This window comes from Xenia sp. Carnegie-2017, unplaced genomic scaffold, assembly GCF_021976095.1.
Source record: "Xenia sp. Carnegie-2017 unplaced genomic scaffold, XeniaSp_v1 HiC_scaffold_6, whole genome shotgun sequence".
In the NCBI taxonomy this organism is placed as follows: Eukaryota; Metazoa; Cnidaria; class Anthozoa; order Malacalcyonacea; family Xeniidae; genus Xenia; species Xenia sp. Carnegie-2017.
The window spans coordinates 3,204,748-3,228,874 of NW_025813526.1; the positions used below are offsets into that span (position 1 = coordinate 3,204,748).

Here is a 24,127-nt window from a genome sequence, read left to right on the forward strand (position 1 = left end):
TGTACAAGGAACATATTAGAAAGACTGAAGGGAATTAAAGCTGATCTTGTGGCGAGGTAATGAAGGTTGGCAAGATTTGAATCTAACACATCTTATTTCAGAACTGAAGAAGTGGAGAGACATCAATCCAGCCGAAGAGAGTGGAAGTTTTAAGAAATCTCCGAAACCTTTACTTGTAGCAGGCAGTGAGCGACGTAAGCGAAGGTGTGTTTATTGTAATGCTGAAAATCACAGTGCTGTTGATTGCACAGGTGGTTACCGACATCGATAAGCGGAAGAAATTATTAGCTGAGAAAAAACTTTGCTTCAATTGCATGGGGACAAAACATCGCGTAGCTGACTGTAAGAGTTCTCATAGGTGTTCAAAGTGCAATGGTAAACATCATTCGTCAATATGCACAAAGAAAGATCAGCTTTTAATGGCAGGTGATAGGCCAGCCGTATATCCAACCGTTGTGGTGAGTGTAGAAGGAATAAAGTGTCGTGCGCTTCTAGATACAAGCTCTGGTAATTCTTATGCATCGGCAGCCTTGTTAGACTTACTTCCAAAGCGATCTTATAGAAAGGAAACACGACGTGTCGAAATGATGCTCACCTCAGTTACCAAGGAAATGGAACTGTCAACCATATGTGTTAAAGATGTCAAAGGGGAATTTCAAATGGACGTGAACGTAACCAAAGTAAATAAGTTACTGATAATAATAATAAACTACTGTTTGTGGACAACCCAAATTATAAGGCATTAGTAAGTTCTTATTCACATTTAGCGGGTGTGAAGATAGAAGACGATGATCAAAAACCAAGACTCCCTGTGCATTTAATCCTGGGAGCTACAGACTATGTGCGCATCAAGACGTCTGAGAAACCCCGCGTTGGAAAGGTGGGAGAACCTGTTGCTGAAAAAACCAAGTTTGGCTGGACTATATTGGCACAAGGCAAAGAACTGGACTACGCTGTTATGTTTCTTTCACAAACAAGCCAAAGCGACTATGAAGAATTGTGTCGGTTAGATATCCTGGGTTTCGCTGACAAACCTGAAAATGATCAACATGAAGTTTATGCTGAGTTTCAAGAACAGCTTGTGCGAAGTGAAGAAGGGTGGTATGAAACCGGCCTTCCATGGAAGGGTAATCACCCACAACTACAAAGTAATTATATGGGAAGTTTGCGAAGACTAGCAAACCTTCAACGCAGATTGCATCAGAAGGGGTTGACTAATTCTTATTCTGAAATCATTGAGCAGCAGAAAGTCGAAGGGATCGTTGAAGCTGCTAAACATGAAGCCCGAGGTGTTGAATTCTATATTCCGCATAAACCAGTGGTCAGAGAAAGAGCAGAAACCACAAAGGTTCGAATCGTGTATGATGCCTCTGCCAAAGCCAATAATGAAGCTCCAAGTCTGGACCAGTGTTTAAACCCAGGCCCTCCACTACAGAACAATCTTTGGAACATTTTAGTAAGAATGAGATTTCATCCTGTTGCACTGTCAGGAGATATTAAACAAGCGTTCCTGCAAGTTCGAATCAAGGAAGGTGACAGGGATACACTACAATTCCACTGGAGCCCAGATGCAACTCATGAAATTGAAACACTGAGGTTTACAAGAGCGTTGTTCGGGTTAACGTCATCGCCGTTTCTCCTTGGTGGAGTGATTGACCAACATCTCACCTGTTGGAAAAACCGCAGACCAGAAGTGGTAACTGAATTGCACAAAAGCCTATATGTAGATGATCTAGTAAGTGGAACGACAACGGTAGCAAAAGCGCGCGAGTTGAAGAAAGAAGCAATAGAAACCTTTAAAGTGTTTATATTACGAATTTTAGCCCCCCTTTTTTATTAGCTAAATTGAAAGACCTTATTTCAGTGATTTTAAATCTGCAATTATAATTGAAATTGGATTGGTGAAAGTGATTTTACGGACGTTCAAAGTCACGATTTTCAGCATTTTTTTGCGAACTTTTTGATCGGTATGCTAATGACTTGTGACGTAGAAAGTTGAACACATATATCAACATGGCGTATTCTACTAGTAATCTTAATAAGAAACGCGGAGGAAAATGCTGTGTTGCTGGCGGACCTAATCAAATTAGTTGCGCCAATGATTCAAAAACCAAAGGAATGTCGATGCATCTGTTTCCTAAAAAAGAAACAGAGCCGCAAAGACATAGAAAATGGGTAAATTTTGTGTGTAAACATAGACCGGGTTTTGAGGCTTCCTCTACCTCGTGTCTGTGTTCTGCACATTTTGAAGATTCTTGTTTTGACCTTAATTTGAGCGTGTAAGTCAAGCTCAAAAGAAGGTTGAAGAAAGATGCTATCCCAACCATTGACGTGGCTGGGATTCCTGAACCATTACAGGACGAAATAACCGATCGAAAGCGAAGACAAGTAAGTTTATGCTTGTTTATGTTAATTTTTCTTTAGTCATATGTAAATTCGATATAAGTTTTGTAGATTATTCGACATACTCTCCATAAGCCATCGCTGAAGGAAGCATGTTCTCTCAATGAGGAGGTACCATCTACTAGTGATGAAGCTGAGCATGTTGAAGTATGCACTGGGGAAGCAAACGATTCGCTATTTGAACGGCTTTCTATTTTCCATTTTTACATTTATGCTATGATTTAATTCCATATATATTTTCTTTTGTCTTTTTTCCCAGACTGACATTGAAGAAAAGATTTTCTTTCATTTAATTCTTTCAGCTTAACCTCTCAGTAGTTGCACCAATTTGTTTTTATTGTTTACTCTTGTTTCAAACCATTAAACTGCATGTCAACTTATATAGTGCATCCATGTATCTCCTATTTGGTTTTCATCTAGGCATATTTCCTGACCATTCCAAACTCAGCAAAGAAGGTCAACAGTCTCTACAGTGCACAAGTTAAAAGACTATTCCATCATCGCCCCTCTGATGGTATGTAACCTTTTGTGTTACCACTTGGATATGCTTTCCGAATAAAGTGGTAAACACAAGCAGGTAAAGGCCGAGTATTCTCCCATCCCATAGACCCACAAAACCATCGCATCAACCATCTGTATGCCACAGCTCTCAAGTACCTGAAGTAAATAAAAAGGTTGGACTAATTATTGTTGATGAAACAATGTTGATGATAACATTGTTTCTCATACAATTTACAATCTTACATATTTGACGATTGTGATGCTTGGCAGCCATAAGCACGTCCATTCCTATCTCTCAATAGTGGCCCGACGTTTTCAAGGACAGCCTCATGAACTAAAGGCCCAAATTTGGCATGCTGTGTTATGCATGATATTTTCTCAATGCTGCCATCGAATGTCATTTTCTGCAAAGCTGGTCCTATTTCCTTACAGCATCTGCACTCTAATGCGTCTTCTAACAAATCGGTATGACAGCATTGACAATTACACCTGAAAGTGGGAGCATTGTGGTTTATAAAGTAACTTTATGTATATTACAAACAGGAGAAAACAACAACTTACCATTCACTGAGCGGAATTACGCCATCACTTCGTTGTTCTAAGGTCGCAGGGAGAATTCCATCGGGATCATCTGGAGTATGCACTTCATCACCATCTCCTGCGAGTGGTTCATCGTCATATGCGAAGTCGTTTAAATGCTCGACATAACCCACGGATTCCGAGCTCGAATCAGATACGCATTCAGACATCGAATTCGAATTATCTGTGCAATGATTTGAGGCCATACTTTCCAGAAAACTTGTTTTTTAATATTTTATTGAAAATACTGTCATTATTTGTTTTTAAGACAAGAAAAACGACAACAAAATCACCTCCTATAATATATTATATTGACGGAAACAGACGTGTTCAACTATCTACGTCACAAGTATCAATATGGCGTCGTAAAAAATTCGCAAATAGTACCCGACTTTGGAGGCAAAATTAAGGAACTTATATTTATCTGTTTAAGTCCAGCGACATGTCATAGTTCTTCAAATAATCCAAATTTTCAATTAAGCTCATAAAAAAGGGGGGCTAAAATTCGTAATATAAGCACTTTAACGATGCGACGTTTACTCTGCACAAATGGCACTCGAATAAGGAGTTGGAAGACATGAATTGCATAACCGATGTAGAAACCTTTACAAAGCAACAACTAGGAACACCTAGTGAGGAAGATGCAAGTATTCTGGGATTAGGTTGGTCAAAGAATAAGGACGAGATAAAGGTCATAGTTCCTTCAACTGTAGCTACTATAACAAAACGAGGAATTTTAAGCAATCTCAGATCTACGATCCACTAGGGTTACTGTCGCCAAGAACGTTGCAGGGAAAATTAATATATCGTGAAGTGTGTGAGATGAAATTACCATGGGATGCACCATTATCCAACAAACAAAAGGCTAAATGGATGAACTGGGAAAAACAATTGCCAAACAATATTGCAGTACCTCATTCAATCCCCACCTTCCAAGAAGAGATCGACTCAATATCGCTGCATGCGTTTGGAGACGCGAGCGGGAAAGGAGTGGCAGCAGTTGTTTATGCTGTTGTCAAGCAATCCTCTGGTTCAACACAATGCATCATAACAGCAAAGGCCAGATTAGCCAAACAAGGAATAACAATCCCCAGGTTGGAGTTGGTCTCAGCACACATGGCTTGTAACATTGTGGACAATGTGCGGAAGGTCCTAAGTGAATTCCCAGTGGAAGGAACGTATGCCTGGCTTGACAGAACTGTGGCACTACACTGGATCAAAGGAGGAGGAGAATACAAACAGTTTGTGGCCAACAGAGTGCAAAAGATCCAGTCCAAACAGGGTATCGAATGGCGATATGTACCAACTGATCGAAATCCTGCTGATGTGGGAAGTCCAGTTGGCACGGTGAAAGAAAACAAGTTGTGGCTGAATGGACCACATTGGCTCCAAAACATTAATGAGTAGCCACAAGACATTGTAACTCAATCGACCAAAGAGAGTGAGAAGGAAGCAAAGGTCATAAAAACAGTACTGTGCGTACAAATGAACAACTCGGATTGTTTACATTTTCCAGAAGTTTTCGTCTCTGAGGAAAGTTATGAGAGTGTGTGCTTGGATAAAGAGGTTTATCACAAATGCCAGACGTGTGAGCAGCCGAGTAGTTGGACCATTAACAACTGATGAGATTGAACGACAGTATAAATTCTGGGAGAAAAGAGTGCAGCAAAGTTGTGATTGTTTAGACGACAAAGGTCGACTTAATCTTCAAGAGGATCACGATGGCATCATGGAGTGCGGAGGGCGGATTCATGGGCATTATCCCGTATACCTATCAGACAAACACCTATTCACAACCAAGCTTGTGGAAGACGCCCATCTTCAAACTCTCCACGGGAAAGTTGGGATGACCATGGCTCGAGTTCGGGAGCGGAATTGTGTACCTCGACTAAGGCAATTAACACATAGAATAATCAAAGCGTGCTATGGCTGTCGTCGTTTCCAAGTGAAAGCAGTGCAGCAACCACCGCCTGGATTGTTACCCAAAGATCGAACTGAAGGAAGTCGCCCGTTCGAAGCTGTTGGTGTTGATTTCGCCGGACCACTTAAATACAAAAGGAAGAAAAAGGAACAGGGAAAAGCTTATGTCTTACTTTATGCCTGCAGCCTAACGCGACCTTTGTATCTCGAGTTGATGCTGAGTTTGGATACCCAACGCTTTATGGAAAGTTTCAAACAGTTAATAGCTAGGAAGGGAAGACCGAGCAAGGTATACTCTGATAATGCGAAGACTTTTGTTGCAGCAGCAAAGTGGTTATGTGAGGCTCAGAGGGATGAACGGTTTAACGAGTTTCTCAGCAAGAATCAGGTGAAATGGCAGTTCAATCTAAGTCGTGCCCCGTGGTGGGGCAGTCAATTCGAGGGCCTAATCGGATTGGTCAAACGGGCTCTTCATAAGACAATCGGAAATGGATTGCTGAATTGGGATGTTCTTTTGGATGTTGAAGTGGCTTTGAACGATAGACCATTAAGTTACATGGAGGATGATATTCAACTTCCAATATTGACCCCTAACTCCATGCTCTTCGTTGGTTGTACATTCGCACCAGAGCTGGAAGCACATCACATAGAATGAAGGAAACGGGCTAAGTATTTGTTGAAATGCAAGCAAGCTATCTGGCAGAGATGGTCTAATGAGTATCTAAGAGGATTGTATGAGCGTCACAACCAACAACACAAGCAAACAACATTTACTGTGAAAAAGGGCGATGTTGTTATCATACGATTAGACAAAAGAAGTCGTGGTAAATGGCCTCTTGGAATCGTGGAGAAGTTGTATAATGGGCGAGATGGTGTTGTTTGTGCCGTAAAACTTCGTGCGGGGAAAATGTATTTGGAGAGAGCAGTGAACCACCTTTACCCCCTAGAGCTATCATGCGATCGTGTTGAACCGACCTCCGTGCCATTGGATCCCAGAACACCAGCGTTTAAACCTAAACAAGACACCGCAGTAGCAGCCGAACAATGTATCAAGGAAGTAACAGAGTTAGAAGTTTGAAAGAGATTGGAAGAAGGACAGAAACTTTTGGAAATGAACAAACACTTTATTGAACTTTATAAATTTTTGTTTTGTTTACAGAAAGCAGTCTCTTAAAGGTTACATATACCTTATAAATTAAGGTATATGGGGGAGAGTGTCAGAGACTCGCCTTCTTTTAGATGAGTAGTTGTGACAAACACTTGAGCGCACCAATAGTAAGCAAGGAAAATGGTGTGATATGCAAATTGCAATAGAAGGAGAACATGTGTATTATTATCTTGTTGTTTTTGTGACTGTGAAATAAAATATATCTTCATCAAAACCTGGTGTTGAAAAATTGTGAAGTGTTGGGAGAAACTTGGGAGGCGATCCCCAACAGCCATTGCCATGTGCTTGGGAATGAGTGCAAAAAAAACCTTAAAGAAGGAGAATAGAATTTGGTACAAGAACAGAACAAGAATTTGAATGGTACATTAGCGATATAAAGATATTTTAAGAGTGACATCCTTCTCTTGCAAAACTTACATAAGACAAGCTTTGAATGGTTGGGGTATCAATATCCAATAGCGGAGAGTCAGGGAAGTATTAGAAACTATTCACCCTATATACCGTGCCATAAGACGGAGATACGCAATACAAAGGCGTGTGTACGATGTCAGGAAACCTAATTGTTTCTGGCCCATTGAATCCAATCACACAGTGGCGAATTAAACCTTTCTCAGGCCCTGGCTATATTCTCTGTTTGGGCCCCTCTAGACTGTCCACTTCGTCCCATTCCCCTGAAAATGATTATTTTTTCCACACTGAAGAAAGGAGAGACTTCGTGAATAAAACAAACTGCTATTAAACTTGCCATTTAAATAAGTTTCTTTCATGCTTGCTTTGCATCAAAATCATCAATTAAGCTCTTCAAAATTAAGAGCATTTAGAATTTCATGCTTGATGCTCATAAGCGATAGTTTGCTGACTCGGTCCTGGCCCGTTGTGCTCCTTTACTCGTTTTTTTATGCGTTTTAATTTAAAGAAAGATCTTTCTCCCCTGCAATTTGCAACTATCACACAGATGTTTATCCGAAGTGTGATATTTACATTCGAAAATGTTTGTACTCAGTCATTGTCATTTAATAATAAAAACATTACAAAGTTCATTTGGGCTTTCTTGTTTGGTAATTGAGCAAGTGGAGTCTGCGTTCAAATCTTTTCAAACAGCCTTGTACATGCCAATAAACTGTATCAATTTAGAATCCAAGCAATCCTCAAGATCATTAGGGTATACTTTTACAAGATTGCTGCTGCAACTTTTATTTCTGCCATATGAAGATGTTCTAATTGTGAGAAAAGGCCAAACTGGGCAGACAATTTAATAATATGCATTGAAACATTTCCTCAATGCCACAAATAATTGGGCAATGACGGTAAAGAAAACTTCAACCTTAATTTTTCACGTGTGTTGAGCACTACATCTTCTGCATTACTTTCATCAAACTGACGTCTTCTCTTTCGCTGGCATTCTCCATCACATTTTTAGCTGTTTCCACCACACTTTTTCATCCCTTTTTTTATCAATCTCTGATCTTTGACTATCAACAAATTTGAGGAGTGACTCCAACAGATGCATGGCTGACTTTAGAGTTAAGCCCCGTTTACACGACAACTGTTTTGGGCACGGCACGACTAAATTTTGGCACGTGGGCCACAAATACTGCCACGGCACTCTTAAATTTTGACGTGTAAACGGCTACGTAGACGGCCCGCGTGCCAAAACATTTTGGCGGGCCGAGACCTTCTCCAGATGTAGTCTCGGCACGCCAAAAACATGGCACGCGGGCCCAAATTTTTTACGCACGCACATTATGAAGAAGGATGGCGGCTAAAACAAGAAGAAAGCAATGGTCGGACGAAGCAACACATTGTTTAATATCATTGTGGGCAGAGGAAACTATTCAAGTATCATTGGATGCATGCAAAAGTGCGCGGGCAACGTCTAACGTGTATAAAATATTGCTGGTGAGTCATTAAAGTAACTGTTCATTTATAATGTTTTTAATAAATATTAAAATATAAAGTGTGTGAATATGGAGACAAATACATAAATGCACAAACCATGCTGCAGTCTTAATAAAATATTAACATAGCATTTTCTGCCAGACGATTTGAAACTGGATATACATGCATTCAGCTTATTAATTGGATATCATGATTCAATTCATTCAGCTTTGTCATTAAATATATATATGCCAAAGGATGCAATGATCGAATGAATTTTCAATCTTGCAGAAGTTATAATTGCCTATCCACTGCCTTCACTTGAACTAAAGTTTGAACGCAGTTGTTATTATTTATATGCCAATAATATAAAGCAATATATTATTCTGTGTTGTTTTACAGTCTCAGTTGGAAGAAAATGGATATAAAGGGTTTACCTTAAAGGAATTGATAAATAAAATAAAGAAATTACGCCAGAGATACAGGAAAGAAAAAGAAAGGTCACGGCAAACAGGAATGGGTGTCTTAAAAAAGTGGAAGTTTTTTAACGAGATTGATGCTTTTCTAACTGTACGACACGACGTCAATCCGTTAAAAATCATCGACACTATGGCAGAAGGTGATGAACAAGGTGTGCATGAATTTGATGATGGAGAACAGGGAAGGTTAGAGAATAGCAGTTTCGACCAAGGTATAGATGAAGTCATCTTTTTCAAAATAAAAACATTTTTAATGTTACAGCTAAATATGATTTGTGAAATTTCTGCGTTTTGTGACCACCTTTCATTAACAACCTCTAATCAAATATTTTCACTTAAATGGAGTGACCACTTTTGTAAAAAATATCATATTTGCTCGTATGTTATGGCAATTTATGTGCTTGAATAATGAACACTATTATTCTTTTGTTTTCAAACTGAAACTTAAAGCCTAAACCTGTTCACACTTTTCTAATCATTGAAAACGCAATAGAGTATATAAAATTTGATAAGCAGGCAAATTCAAAACAATCAAAAGGCATGAATTTTTCACCATTCTTGTAATTGAAATAACAATATTTTATCTTATATCGTTGATTTAATGTGTTTTGCAAGACTGAATTGCTGTACATACAACATAGACTTGATAAAAAAACTTCAAGTTAATGACATCATTGCAAAACGTTTTACATTGACATGTATTTTGGGTGGCTAGAAAACTCAGATTTCAGTCTTACTTTACTTACTTATACGAAAATTGTTGTCAGACATATTTTATTGTATTTAAAGTTAATGATATGATCAATATGTATGGCAAAGGTGAATCTCATCTTCAAAAGTGTCCTACCTGTGATTACGAAGAAGAGTTAAAAAGTGGTGGGGTACATGTAACTGAAAATGGGGCGGTTATTGTGTACGCCAATGACGACCAATTTTCTTGCCCAAATTGCTCTTCAGAAAATGACAAGCAACAGCCAGAAAACATTTCTGGTATGTCTTACCGGTGTATTGCACCATTTTACCCCATATTCTGTTTTTTTTGCCAGGTTGAACTCTACACTATGGTACAATACTTGACTCATATGAGATATAGTTTGTGAAATAAACTTCTGACACCTAGCTTCCCCCAATAATGTTTGTAATAAATGATGTTTAACAAACGAAATTTCTGTTGCTAAAAAAGGCTTTAATGATAACGGTGGAAACGATAATGGTCCAGTTATGAATTTCCAAAAAGAAGTTAATCCAGTCACAAACATGAGAAGAAGTCAAGAAAAACCATTGACAGAAGAAACAAAGTCAAATCGTGAAACGGCCCCAAGTTTGCCCCGTAAAAAAAGAAAAAGCAATTTAGAGAAAACTTAGAGGTTATATTTGCAAAATTTCAACAGTCGTCAGCAGCTGAATTTGAAAGGTATTGAGCAAATCATGTACGAGTCTCAATATGAAACGCATATGTGCTGAGTAGGGATTTATTTACAGATTAATGCAAGGAATGAGGTACTGTATATTTCGAACGTGCATGAATATGTGTGTTGAACATGTTGGCACCTCTCTGTGACTTGAGTTGACAAATGTAAAATTGTTAGAAAATGGTCTTGCTAAATTTAATATTTTAGGGAAAAAACCGAAAAATTACAAAATGATGATCGCATATGAAATATTCTCGCGCATTTAAATATTACGACATTTTTGTTACTGTCATTGTAAATTGTCTTTAGGTATCAGAAGTTTGAACAGGATCGCATTGATAGAGAAAATGAATTTCGATTAAAACAAATTCAGCTTGAAAATGAGAGAAGAAGAGAGGAACGGGCACATGAGCTAAATATGATGCGTAGGATGTTATCATCACCAGCTCAACAGCCTTCTGCTCCGATAAATGGTTACCAACAACATAATTATCATATTGGGTACAGTGTTGATCAATTTGGTTCACAAGTATATCCACGTGACAGCAGCGTTCAAAGTGGTTCAAACACAGAAACAACCTTTTTGCAATTGTAATACTTTGTTATCATTTAAACTGCTGATATTTCTTCATTATATTCGTTTTCTTTACCTGCTTTTCACTGAACAGGTGGACATGTTTTAAATATTTCAGTAACTGCTTTTTAACAGGTTATGTCAGTCGTTTAACGGCACGATAACAAAATGCAGGGTCTTTACAACTTACAAGTGTCTTTCAAATTTAATTTTATTTGTTATTTCAATATTAACCTCATTCAAATGATTTTGGTAACAACATTTTGTGGAATTGTTGAATTCATGTAACGTTAAATTTCAAACGAATATTAAAGAACTGTTTAAGAAAAATAGTTTGATAAAGCAGCACGAATATCGTGAGCATCTTCTGGTTCTATTTCATCAATTGGCACCACAACAAAAGCATCATCAACAATTTCTACCGAATCCCAGTCGGGCATGAATTCGTTCTTCTGAAGTTCACATATGTTATGTAAAATGCATGATGCATGAATAATATCGACTGAAGCAGCTACTTCCATATCTAGCCTTTTACTAAATCTTGCATAGCGTCCTTTCCATCTCCCAAATGTGTTTTCCACGGTCATTCTTGCACGACTAAGATGGTAGTTAAACTTCTTCTGTTCCTCAGTAGCCCCATTTTTAGGATACCCCTTCATCAACCATGACAAGAGAGGGTAAGCTGGGTCACCTAGGAGAAACGGTGCTATTTCCACTCCGCTAATTTCCTTCACAATGTCGGGAGGGAAAAGACGTTTCTTATTTCCATTTGAGAAAAGTGTAGAGTTAGAAAGAATTCGCGCATTATGGACGCTACCAGGCCATCCTATAACCACATCCAGGAACATGTAATTACAGTCAGCGACCGCTTGCATCACGATACTGTGAAAACCTCTACGATTCACGTACTCTATGTTGCTATTAGCTGTTGCTAATATTGGTATGTGCGTGCCATCTATTGCACCAGCACACATAGGAAAACCCCACTGCTCTTTGTAACCTTGCAAAACTTGAAAGAGGTCGTCTCCCTTAGGAAAAGTGATTGCTTTGGGAAAGTGCTTTATTATTGCACAGCTTACTTCTTTAATGCACTGACACACTAATGAACGCGAGACGCCAAAAAGATTAGCAACAGTTCGATACTCTGCTGTCGTTTATTACACGATAAATAATACAACGTTATGGCCAGGCGTCGTTTTGCAGAAACTGGATTACGCATGGGAGTAATTTTACGATCTATTTCTTGACGAACCCTGTTTAATATAAATTCAAACGTGCTTTTTGTCACGCGAAAATTTGCGTACCACAGTTCATCGTTGTAGAGTTCATCGACCATATCAAACCAAACTAGTGAACGTGGATGCATCCACAACAACCTTTCTCGTGGTTTATGCAAATAGGCCAGTACTGCTTTGATTAAGGCAGATTGAGGCTTATTTCTCTTAAGACATGATACTCCTGAAAAACGCAGCTTCTAAACCTCGTTTGAACGGTTTGCTGTTGTTTTCGGAAGTGCATATACCAAGCTAAAGCTATCTTTACCTTATCATTATGTAAGTTCGCCATGTTTGAAGTTTCGAATAATCCGCCAAATTTAATTTTTTTTGTCATCCGCCGACACTTATTTTTAGGGGCTCATACTTTATGCAGGCCGTTTTTATAAATCAGGCGTGCCTATTAAAAAAATGGCCCTCTTAAAAAACTGACCTGTAAACAAAGCGGACCTAATAAAAGACAGTGGCCCGCGTGCCAAAATTTAGTCGTGCCGTGCCCAAAACAGTTGTCGTGTAAACGGGGCTTTAGAGTTAGACTACTCTTCTGCAAGGATAAATTTGTATTGTGAAACTGATGCAACGTATTGTCCCAAAGTTCCAGCAGAACTGCAGATTTTCCAGAAGTTTTAATTTCTTATGGAATACCTTTGCTTCGATATTTAGAGGAGCACATGTGTGCAAAATAGCTCGATGTGTGCAAAATAGCTCGATGTGTGTTACCAGATTCATCACTAAATGCAACCTCCTCAATTGAATCAACTGCGCTGATGTTGCTGCCAGTAACATACTGGGACTGGGGCCGGTTGTATAAAAGCGTAGAGAACTTAACTATAGTTAACGCTAACTACCGTAGTTAACTCCTTAACTGTAGTAACTTAACTGCTAGGCTTAACTGCGTTGCATAAAACGTAGTTTGTCGGATAGTTAAGTAACTGCGTAGTTAACTTGCGTGGAAATTTCGTGCAGTGTTGTTTACGTTAAATGACATAAAAATTTAATCAATCTATGCTTTGTAATGGCAGGAAAGTGAACTATAAAATTACATCAAAATGAAGAAAAATCTCTTGGCTTGTGTAAAAACCTTAAAATGGCAAACTATTGTCGTTTTTACGGATGTTGATGATGCGAAAATAAAATTTAATAAACAATTCACGGTGACATGGTAACCGAATTAAATTGTAGCATATGCTTTGGACTTTTCTCAAGAAAATCAACACTTATCTTCTGTGTATAACAATACGATGTTGATGAATGATATGCGTCTCGGCAAGGACTGATTTCTTTCATGTACCAATTGGGCAAACGAAACTATGAACTCTTCTCAAATTGATTCAGATTGTGTTCTATGTGCAGGGATTTAAATAATTGAATGGACTTGCTTCTACAGCATTTAAAACTGAGAGATTAAGGGTAACAAAGGAAAAGGTCGTTTCGTTTCTCTTTATAACAGCTGAGTAAAATGCTTGAAAAAAATGTGTTTGTAAAGACATAAGTCACACATATTTGTAAAAGATAACAGTGATGGACTTTTTTATTATTACAAAACATTTCTTTGAGTCATCATAGTTAGTAGGCATGTAATCCAGTAACTGTCTTTTCTCTGCTTGTGACATTTTATATTCACAGCCATACACAAAACCCTTTTTTGTTCTAAATTCTGCCTTGCAAAAAACTGAGTTATAAAAACTATTGGGTAAATTTGTTAATGAGCCTTAGCTATGAAACTTTTATTTATGCCTTTGTGATTTATTAGCCTATCTTTGTCTAAAGCTTGGGAGCTTTATTCATTTTTTTCTACTTTTTAAATCAAACAGTAGCTAGATCTTTACTGGCAGGCAAGATTGTATGTACATTGAAAATAAAAATTTTTACATAGGAAATACTTGATGAAATATCAATAAAACCCACTAATTGACTGTCATGTATATTTTCTTCTTGTGTAATAAACCATATGCAATGGATAATGTTCATATATCAAGCAACATGGACCTTCACCATGCATGCTGATGAAATGTTTTATGTATTTAAGAAACTAAAATCATTGTATCACATGCAGCTGATACACAAAAGATTAGTCATGAATAAAAACTGTTGTAAAGTTCATGTATCTATATGTATTATCATTGGTATACTTAGAACAACATTTATACTGTAGTACCTATTTGTTTTAACATAATCTAGCTTATTTTCCATAGAGCAACGAGTTTATATGATGCATATGATATTCAATCAAGCAAAATGCATAGGGAAAAACCCGCAATTTGAATATTTCATACATCAAAGGCCATAGGATTCATTGCTTGAATAACAATCTTTCTTTTTTTTTGTCATTGAACGAATCGTACATATTTGTAAGACAATATCAGCGAGTTATGTGCACTAATCTTAAAAAAGTGGCTCTATCTCAATTGAGAGTCTCGCTTATGAGTTGCAAACAGCTACCAGACGCAAGAAAGATAATATAAAATGCAATTGCTCTTGTGTAAAAAAGGATTTGTTTACGTGGATAAATTGTTGGCTGTTTTTCGTCAGAAAAACTTGGTATGTTTTACAGCACTGGCGAATGTAGTACATTGTCCATAAAGCTCTTATTCTAAAAGCCTTTGCCATGGAACATACATATGTGATTAAAAACTTGAGGTAAAACCTTGTTGATCAACGACATCTCGGCCATAATTGTCTTTGAGAAGGTAAGCCGCCATATTTAACTGTGTTTTGAAAAGTCAACTATGCTGCATAGCATAGTTAACTTTAACTACCTTTTAACTTACGGTGGCCTATAAGTGTCACGGCAACATTTGAATACAAAAATCTCACAGCAACATTTAAATACAAAAATCTCACGGCAACATTTGAAAACTCACGGCAACATTTGAAATCTCACGGCAACATTTGAAATCTCACGGCAACATTTGAATACAAAAATCTCACAGCAACATTTAAATACAAAAATCTCACGGCAACATTTGAAAACTCACGGCAACGTTTGAAAACTCACGGCAACATTTGAAATCTCACGGCAACATTTGAATACAAAAATCTCACGGCAACATTTGAAATTTTTACGGCGGAAGCAAAGTGAAGGAAGTTAAATCATTGACTTATAGTCTAAAAAATATAAAATGGCGGAAAACATTGAAGAATACGATGTCAATGACCATGAAAATCTTGGACAAAGCAGTGAGGAAGAGATCATACGTTATTATTTCCTAAAAGGATTTCAATACAAAGAAATTCTTAACTTCATAAGAAAATATCACGGTATGCAGATTAGCATGAGTACATTAAAGCGAAAAATAAAACATTTTGGTCTTCGACGAAAAAACAGCCATTATGATATGGACGTTGTACGTGATGCAATTCGTGCGGAATTAGACGGTCCAGGAGGTTGCCGAGGTTATCGTTTAATATGGCATGCCCTTCAGATAAAGGGAATAACTGTACCTAGAGACGTTGTGGCAGGATTGTTAAGAGAGCTTGATCCAGAAGGAGTGCAAGAAAGATCTAGACGCAGATTGAAGAGAAGGATTTACTGGAATCCTGGACCAAATTTTTCCTGGCATTGTGACGGATATGACAAGTTAAAACCATATGGCTTTCCAATCCATGGATGTATTGACGGATGGAGCCGTAAAGTCCTTTGGTTATATGTTACTAAGTCAAATAATCTACCAAGTAATATTGGAACGTATAATTTGGAGGCTGTGGAACAATTTAATGGTTGTCCTGTAGATTTTATTACAGACCTTGGTACGGAAAATGGCCTTGCCGCTGCCATTCACTCATTTTTTCGTAATGACCCAAGTAGTCATAAGTATGTGTCTTCACCCAGAAACCAAAGGATAGAAGGGTGGTGGTCATTCCTGAGAAAAGATCATGCAAATTGGTGGATCAATTTTTTTAAAGATCTGGCTGAAGAAGGAACTGTAGACCTCACCATTCCTATTCATGTGGAATGCCTTTGGTTTTCTTTTGCAGATTTGCTCCAAAAAAATTTAAATGAAGTAAAAGAGCTTTGGAATTCACATTACATCCGAAAATCAAGGTATGGCACTCCACAAGGAAGGCCAGATTCTCTGTACTATTTTCCCGAACTTCAGAATGGTGAATGTAATTTGCTTTTGCCTGTTTTTGAGTCTGAAAGACTATATCCTAGAGAGCATATCATATGTGAACATGATGCACCAAACAACTATCAGAGATATTTTTTGTATGTGATGGAAAATTGCTCATTACAGAAACCCCATCACTGGAGGCAAGCTCTAGAATTGTTTGTTACACTAATACGGCATGCAAACATTGTGAACTGAGAATAGCATAGATTTTTATTGATAACATAACAAATTCTGACTGATTTACTAAGCTTCTTGTTGTTAAAATGAAAACAAAACTTTAACTTAAGTGACAAAATTAGTTTCATTAGAGGGCTCTAATTTTAAGTTCTCCAGCTTATTAAAAGTTCACGTAAAACAGTTCATTAAAAAGTTTAACAAAATGTGAACATATTTCTTTCTCAATTTTAAAATGTCATCATATTTCCAAGCAACTGCTGTTGAATACCCCGGGACTAATGTGTCCTCTAGTGAAATAAAAAAATCTTGAAGGTTGTCCACTATAGTGTGTTCTAAGGCTCGCTTTGAAGATCCTTCCTCTGAAAACACAGGTTCAACCAAAGAAAAAAGATAATCTGCATCAGGAACGATATCAGCACAAAATTTTTTCACAAAAAGAGAACAGCAAGCATCTGGATATTTCATAATCATATCTCCAAGTCCATAAACATCCAGACCTTTTTTAAACTCATTCATGTATAGTATGCGATTGCTAACAAACTTTACTTTCAGGGAATTTATAATATCTTCAACATGATTTCCGTCAACAACTCCAGTAGACCGTAGCTCGAAATAATAGACATATAAACTTACAAAACATTCTTGCTTTCATGTTCGTCAGCCATATTGGTTTGAAGATTTCGTCAATATTCTTCCAAGTTAATATACAGGTCAGTGTGGCTAACGCATAGCTCAAATGTCGCCGTGAGATTGCTGTTTTCAAATGTTGCCGTGAGATTTTTGTATTCAAATGTTGCGGTGAGTTTTCAAATGTTGCCGTGAGATTTTTGTATTCAAATGTTGCCGTGAGATTTTTGTATTCAAATGTTGCCATGAGATTTTTGTATTCAAATGTTGCCGTGAGATTTCAAATGTTGCCGTGAGATTTCAAATGTTGCCGTGAGTTTTCAAATGTTGCCGTGAGTTTTCAAATGTTGCCGTGAGTTTTCAAATGTTGCCGCGAGATTTTTGTATTTAAATGTTGCCGTGAGATTTTTGTATTCAAATGTTGCCGTGACACTTATAGGCCACCGTATTAACTGCATTTAGTGCTAACTACTTTTTTATACAACCGACTTAACTGCGTGGGTAAGTTTAACTACCTTTTAACTGCAAAAAGTGTAGTTAAAAAGTAGTTAAGAGCTTTATACAACCGGCCCCAGGAGAAAAACACAAATAACGTTGTTGTAACAAACCACTTTTAATGAAAGAAGCATTCCCATTTGGCATAGGGGTCTGGGCTTGAAATCAATAGCTCGCAAACCTTTTCTGGTTTGGCTTTCAGCACATCAGCTACATCTTTGTCCAATGATGGGTCAAGGCATTTATCACTGATACTTCTAAAGTTTCACTTTCATCCTTTCATATGTACGGATGAAAAGATTGTACTAGGCAATCCTTAGGAAGCATGTCCTCCAAAACAAGACACGTCCTTGAATGCAATAATCATATATGCTAACACAATGTCATTTTGTCAGTTATATGACCATACAACCACATTATCAGTACAGACATACCTACTGATTGTATTTTAATCATTTACTATGTCATCAGCATCTCTTAAAATTTAAATTTTATTGTCATGAACCAGAAGCAGTGACCTTAGACATAATTTGTGGCCTTCATCACCGAAAGAACCACAAGTAGTTTTTGAAGTTAATTTTAAATGCCAGGCATCTTTGAAAGCAATGTGTCAAGTTTTTCACTTGATCCTGACTCCTCTTACTCCTGTTTATGTGAGTAATGCAATAATGTTGGTAGAGATTTGTTGTATATTTTAGATAATGCTTACATAGATTTGTTAGATACTGTATATATGTTTAGATAAAGTTGTTACACAAGTAGCACAATTTCGTTGTGACAACGTTGCAGTAACGTTCACATTGTACGTTGAGAGGGTCTGTGGCGACCCTCTCTTTAGAGATGACATGACCCAAACAGGCACAACTCTCCAAAAAAGTTGACATTTCTGCAGTTTAACTTTTAGTCCTGCATCGCGAAGCCTCTCAAGAACCATCTGCAATCGTTCGAGGTGCTCTTCAAATGTCGTACTAAAGATAATAATATCATCCAAGTACACCAGGCATGTTGACCATTGAAGACCTGCTAAGACAGATTCCATCAATCTTTGAAAGGTGCCCGGTGCACCTGTTCATCCAAATGGCATTACACAGAACTCAAACAGCCCTTGAGGTGTTGCAAACGCCGTTTTTTCTTGATTGGATGGTTCCACTTCGACTTGCCAATATCCACTAGCAAGGTCTATAGTTGAAAAGTACTTGGCTCCGCCCAGAGCATCAAGGGTCGAATCAATCCTTGGCAACGGATATGCGTCCTTTCGCGTTACTTCATTAAGGCGACGATAGTCAACACAAAACCTTGTGCTCCCGTCCTTCTTTTTTACCAGCACAACTGGAGAAGCCCAGGGGCAGGAAGAGGGTTGAACTATACCGTCGTTCAGCATCGACGCCAAATTCTTATCCAACTCGTGCTTCTGGTGAATGGGAACTCGCCTTAGGGACTCTTTGATAGGAGGTGCATTGCCCGTAGGATTGCGATGCTTTACCCGATTTGTTCTGCCAATGTCCGATAAATCTTTTGACACAACGTCCTCGAAGTCATTTAAAAGTTCGTTTACCCGAGATTTCTGTTAACTGCTAATGTCCGTATCGTCCCAGCTGAATAAATGTGATACTGCTGCACGAGATGCTTTTATCGATGTTGCTTTCGATTGCTTATGACGCTTACAGACGGATGTAACTTGACAATCATTGGTATTAGACTTTAGAGATTGGCTCACCTCACATTGAGCAAATGTCCCAAGTGTGCATCCCTTATGTAACACTACTGGCTACGGAGAAGGGTTGAATAACCTGACTGGTGCCTGGTTATCTTTTGGCTGGGTTACTACTCGGGCCACCAAGACTGAGTGCTTACCCAAAAATCTTGGACAGGGCTCTATTAAACCAGTGACAGTATCACTTACCGCCCTAACTTTTGCAGACATGATCATTTCATGTCTTCCCGGTATCCGTTTCCACCAAACTAACCCGACTACATGTCCAATCTTCCCGCTTACAACCCATGACAACCTCTTTATTCCCAGCCTTAACTACACCAGCCTTAAAATCAATTAAGCAATTGTTTTTACCCAAAAAGTCAACACCGATCAAGCAATCCTGAGTAATGTCATTTGCAACTAAAACATTGTGGTTAGTGCTAATGTCTCCCAAACATAGTTTAACTTCACAGGCCCCCACAATTCCTAGTGGTTGACCATTTGCTGAAATGACCTGTTCTTCTACGTCAGACATCTTCTTACCCTTATCAACCTTATCCAATAGCCGCGTATGAATGAGAGTTACCGCAGAACCCGTGTCCAAGAGCATGACTATTTCAACATTACCTACCCACCCAGAGACGTAAAGACTCGCGCCGTCATTGACGCTGTACGAACCTAAAACTTTGTGTATTGACACTCCTGCACCCCCTTCCCAGCTTTTGGAACCTGTTTTATGGGTCTTGGATGAATCATCGGCTGGCACGCGACCCACGGCGCCAGCCTGGCCTAGTTTTCCTGTTTTTCACTTGACTCATTGGTAGGGCAATTAGCTTTAAAGTGACCTACCCCACCGCATTTCCAGCAAGTTTTCTTACCACCCTTAAACTTATTGCCTGGCCTATGGTTATTGTGGCGAATCTCAGGTTTAGAACGGTCAGTAAGTAGGTTTACGACCTTTTCAAGTGCTACAGTCTGCTTGCTGAGCATCTCTAGTATGCATGAATCGCTAGACCTCTCGACCGCCTGCACCCGAGACGTCTTACTACGAGCAGCACTGTTTTCTGCCTCGTAAATTGCCTCAAGCTGGATCGCGCGACTTAAGCTTTCATCCAGTGTCTTTGGATTGCCTTCCCGCAGACGAATACGAAGGTCAACATTGCCCAAAGACGCTATAAATCGATCCATAGCCAAACAATCGAGAATGTCTGTCGGTGCGCCTGGAAATGCTCTTCTAGCCATCTTACTTAAGCCTGCTGCAAGCTCACCTAACTTTTTCCCCTGTGCGCGTCGCCTAGCTTGAAACTCAGTTTTATATAATTCTAATCGCTCTGTGGGTGCGAATTTATTACTGAATGCTTCAGAAAGTACTTCAAAAGTTCCCGCCTGCGCTTCCTCTGACAAGGAAAAATATGTTTCTTGTGCAGCGCCCCGGAGACGAACGGCCAAGAAATCACGTTTCTCGTCGTTATCCCATTTATTTAATTTTGCGCAATTATTAAAATATTTAAGCCACGAAATCCAGTCTTCCTTTTCAGATGCTGCAAAAGCTTCTGGCATTACAAGTACCCTATGGGGGATGGAATTAGCTACATTGCTGCTACTAGCACCTTCTTCAGTCATGTTTCAGCTTATTTTATTAGCGCGTAACTCTCATTAATTATGCTCAAAAGACACATACGCCCAGACAAAGAACTAACCTAGCAACAGGACCTACAATGCATATCCAATCCGTTCCTAAAGAATGAACATGAGCCCAGGGTAGCAACTGTCGGTTTATTTAAGCACAAACACTTCGTCATCCACTGACTCTCTGACTTTAGGCTGATTTCAAGGATCCCACCGCTGCCACCAATGTAACGTTGGGCCGTAGAACGGTTAGATTTGGATCATCATGTCCCTCGGTATATGCACTTGCGCCACGAAATCATACACTTGCTACGTATCGTTAGTATTATTGCATTATATTTAATCATACGAGTTTACATTGAATCTTGCTATGCTCTATTCATCTCTTCTGCTATTCTATATTTTGTCGTACATTTATATAGTAACTAAAGGGAGTGTTCTCCGTCATATCCTGCACGTAATAGTGGGATGACTTAGTTCCTTCTAAGCGCGTTATAGTGCTTTCATGCTTTGTGGTCGGGCTTGTGTGGTTAGCTTGTAGCGCGTTGTTGTGCTTACTCACATCGTATATCTGTTGACGCACATCGTATATCCGTTGACGCACAACAACTATGACTAAGTTTGATTCGTCACTACATATATATACTGGAGCTACAAAAAATTCTAAATAAGTTTCAAGAACTGCTGCTTACTTTTATGAGAATCAGACTAAACTTGTCTGCGAGATCTTGCCTACAGATTTAATACCTCAAAATCCACTGTTTCTAAGATTTTTGAAAAATGAATAGATGTTTTGGATATTAGATTAGACTTTTTGATTGTATCGCCAGACCGGAAAGAATTAATTGAGACCATGCCTGCTTGCTTAAAGCATAACTATGGGAACTGTGTTGCGGTAATAGTTGATTGCTTTGAGGTTTATATCAATAGACCCTCTTGCTTGATGGCAAGGGCAATCACATGGTCAAATTATAAGTACCACAATACAGTCAAATTCCTCATAGGAATAACTCCGCAAGGAGAGATATCCTTCATTTCCCAAGCTTGGGGTGGCGGGCCAGTGATAAGCATGTCACAGCTAACAGTAGAATATTAAAGAATCTTATTCCCGGTGACATTGTGCTTGCGGACAGAGGATTCAATATTGCTGAGAGTGTGGGACTGTATCAAGCTTCATTAAAAATCCCAGCATTTACTAGAGGAAAAAGCCAGTTGTCTGCTGAAGAAATTGAAGACACAAGTAAAATTACCAATGTACAAATCCATGTGGAAAGGGCTATTGCTCTGGTGCAAAGAAAATATGTGATACTACAAAGCGTACTACCTGTAGAGTTTCTGACTGTGAGGTCTGGTCAAACAAAATCACAGATTGATAAAATTGCTCGAGTGTGCTGTGGTCGTACAAATCTGTCTGAATCAGTTATATCATTCAGTTAGTTTTACAAGAAGGGCAGTACCATTCTCCCCAAGGAGTGAACTGTGCTAAGAAATAGTTGACTTTCCTGACCCTAAATGGGAGCAGTACATTTAATATATTCTTCCATGACTAAGGCAACACATAGTTGGTGATCGGCAGGGAACTTTGGTATCACTAAAGTAGGTTGAATGTGTGTTGTTCCAGACTGTTTGACAAGTTGGTTGATAGAGAAGTTGTATAAGTCCTCTTCCTTCTTCACAGTTAAGAGGTTCATGAGGTGGAGTGATTGGGCACTCTGCCCTGTGACTAATGCACAGAACATTACCAACTAATGAGTAAGTTGTTGTAGGGTTAAGTCTTCTGTTGCAGGGTATGTCTTTAAATACTCTCTAAAATAATGGAGTTGTCCCAGGTTACTTGATATGTTGGTAGTGCTGGTTTAGATTGGAACACTCCCTTCATAAATCTGAACCATATAATGTGTACCAATCGTAGAATTCCTTTCAGTAACAACGATTGATAATAACATACTTCGAGCAGTGTTTATGCAACTGTAACTCGTCCCTTTATCAAATAGGTGCTGTGGAAAGTCTAGAACTACCTGTAAAGTTGGATGAAGAAGATCTGCATTCCGTTTATTAACATAGAGTTGCCATTTGTTAAGTTTCACTTGATATTGTTTTTGTGTTCTCGGCTGCCAAGAATTAAGTATTGTAGCTTGAGCTTGTGGTGAAATGCACATACTTGAGAGTGATCTACGGATTAGAGACAAGCTATCAGTCTCAGGCTCCCTTTGAGTGGATGCTCTTTTGTTTGATTGGATGGTAAGCTCACATTGCTTTTGTTTTTAGGTAGGAGAATGGGTTGGTGAATCGTTAGTCTTGCCAGCATCCGATACCAGGATTGAGTTGGCCCATTCAGCCCAATGAGAATTGTCCGTGCCTGGGCCATTTCTACTTTTTGTAAAACTTGTGATATAACACTAAAAGGTGGAAAGTATGGAATGCCATAGCTGTCTTATATGATCAGTTTTCATTATATGATGATGAAACTTCATTATATGATGATGAAACTTCATTATATGATGATGAAACTTCATTATATGGTGATGAAACTTCATTATATGATGATGAAGTCATTTAATTGAGCCCGTAGTTTGTTCGTACGGAAATTTTTATAAACTTTGTTGTTTATGCGATCTTACGAAAACATAAAAATATTTTACGTTAACGTCACGATGGCCTCCACCTCCACGCCAGCTTTGCAGATGAAGAATATTTTGGAAACTTTAGGACTTGGCTCATTATATGCGAGATTCAAGGAAGAAAAAATCACTCCCGATATTGTTTGTATGCTCTCTCTATACGATTTTCATCAGTTGGGTATGTATTTATCAAGTGAAATAATGACTCTGCGAATTGAATGCACTAAATATGGTACAGCAAAGCCAGCTAAGTTGAAACGAGATGCAGAAAGCTAAATATGAAATACCAAAAGCATTATTAGAAAGCTACATTGACGACGGATTTCTTATTAGTGAAATAGCTACATTGCTATCAGTCTCAGAGTCTACAATTTATCGACGTATGCGTGAATATGGACTTAGCAAGTATGAATTTACTGAAATAGATGATGGCATGCTAGATAGCCGTGTACGTGAAATCATTTTGGAGTTTCCCTTTTGCGGAGAAACAATGATAAAACAATTTCTGGTTGGCAAAGGCATCAAGGTGCAGCGAGGACGATTGCGTGACGCCATACATCGCGTTGATAGTTATGGTGT

General features: G+C 38.5%; 6 protein-coding genes and 1 pseudogene across 6 annotated transcripts; 5 read left to right on the forward strand and 2 right to left on the reverse strand.

Annotated features, from left to right (window-relative positions):
* Positions 1–419: 419 nt before the first annotated feature.
* LOC124456885 lies at positions 420–4,249 on the forward strand. The gene is made up of 3 exons (XM_047007193.1): positions 420–714; positions 768–1,735; positions 4,001–4,249. The coding sequence occupies exons 1-3, from the start codon at positions 420–422 to the stop codon at positions 4,247–4,249; spliced, it is 1,512 nt and encodes a 503-aa protein (XP_046863149.1).
* A 55-nt stretch (positions 4,250–4,304) lies between these two features.
* On the forward strand, positions 4,305–4,890 carry LOC124456886. Its single transcript, XM_047007194.1, has one exon. The coding sequence runs from the start codon at positions 4,306–4,308 to the stop codon at positions 4,888–4,890; it is 585 nt and encodes a 194-aa protein (XP_046863150.1). The 5' UTR covers position 4,305.
* Positions 4,891–5,023: 133 nt separating this feature from the next.
* LOC124456887 lies at positions 5,024–6,481 on the forward strand. The gene is made up of 2 exons (XM_047007195.1): positions 5,024–6,014; positions 6,213–6,481. Exons 1-2 carry the CDS (start codon positions 5,024–5,026, stop codon positions 6,479–6,481), a joined length of 1,260 nt encoding a protein of 419 aa, XP_046863151.1.
* A 1,757-nt stretch (positions 6,482–8,238) lies between these two features.
* Positions 8,239–9,207, forward strand: LOC124456888. The gene is made up of 3 exons (XM_047007197.1): positions 8,239–8,470; positions 8,852–9,140; positions 9,191–9,207. Exons 1-3 carry the CDS (start codon positions 8,327–8,329, stop codon positions 9,205–9,207), a joined length of 450 nt encoding a protein of 149 aa, XP_046863153.1. The 5' UTR covers positions 8,239–8,326.
* A 489-nt stretch (positions 9,208–9,696) lies between these two features.
* On the forward strand, positions 9,697–10,442 carry LOC124457530. The gene is made up of 2 exons (XM_047007762.1): positions 9,697–9,918; positions 10,112–10,442. The coding sequence occupies exons 1-2, from the start codon at positions 9,726–9,728 to the stop codon at positions 10,291–10,293; spliced, it is 375 nt and encodes a 124-aa protein (XP_046863718.1). The 5' UTR covers positions 9,697–9,725; the 3' UTR covers positions 10,294–10,442.
* A 655-nt stretch (positions 10,443–11,097) lies between these two features.
* LOC124456889 (protein ALP1-like) lies at positions 11,098–11,888 on the reverse strand. Its single transcript, XM_047007198.1, has one exon. The coding sequence runs from the start codon at positions 11,886–11,888 to the stop codon at positions 11,235–11,237; it is 654 nt and encodes a 217-aa protein (XP_046863154.1). The 3' UTR covers positions 11,098–11,234.
* A 6,432-nt stretch (positions 11,889–18,320) lies between these two features.
* Positions 18,321–20,921, reverse strand: LOC124456890 (annotated as a pseudogene).
* Positions 20,922–24,127: the final 3,206 nt, after the last annotated feature.

Excerpts from the sequence above, each read along its gene's own strand:
- LOC124456885 (XM_047007193.1), top strand. The coding sequence starts at position 420 with ATGGCAGGTGATAGGCCAGCCGTATATCCAACCGTTGTGGTGAGTGTA. Across the intron at positions 715-767 it reads GATAATAATAATAAACTACT|CGGGTGTGAAGATAGAAGAC; the intron begins GTTTGTGGACAA and ends ATTCACATTTAG. Across the intron at positions 1,736-4,000 it reads GCCTATATGTAGATGATCTA|CACTTTAACGATGCGACGTT; the intron begins GTAAGTGGAACG and ends TCGTAATATAAG.
- LOC124456886 (XM_047007194.1), top strand. The coding sequence starts at position 4,306 with ATGAAATTACCATGGGATGCACCATTATCCAACAAACAAAAGGCTAAA.
- LOC124456887 (XM_047007195.1), top strand. The coding sequence starts at position 5,024 with ATGAGAGTGTGTGCTTGGATAAAGAGGTTTATCACAAATGCCAGACGT. Across the intron at positions 6,015-6,212 it reads TAACTCCATGCTCTTCGTTG|ACAAAAGAAGTCGTGGTAAA; the intron begins GTTGTACATTCG and ends TCATACGATTAG.
- LOC124456888 (XM_047007197.1), top strand. The coding sequence starts at position 8,327 with ATGGCGGCTAAAACAAGAAGAAAGCAATGGTCGGACGAAGCAACACAT. Across the intron at positions 8,471-8,851 it reads ACGTGTATAAAATATTGCTG|TCTCAGTTGGAAGAAAATGG; the intron begins GTGAGTCATTAA and ends GTTGTTTTACAG.
- LOC124457530 (XM_047007762.1), top strand. The coding sequence starts at position 9,726 with ATGATCAATATGTATGGCAAAGGTGAATCTCATCTTCAAAAGTGTCCT. Across the intron at positions 9,919-10,111 it reads ACAGCCAGAAAACATTTCTG|GCTTTAATGATAACGGTGGA; the intron begins GTATGTCTTACC and ends TTGCTAAAAAAG.
- LOC124456889 (XM_047007198.1), bottom strand. The coding sequence starts at position 11,888 with ATGTGTGCTGGTGCAATAGATGGCACGCACATACCAATATTAGCAACA.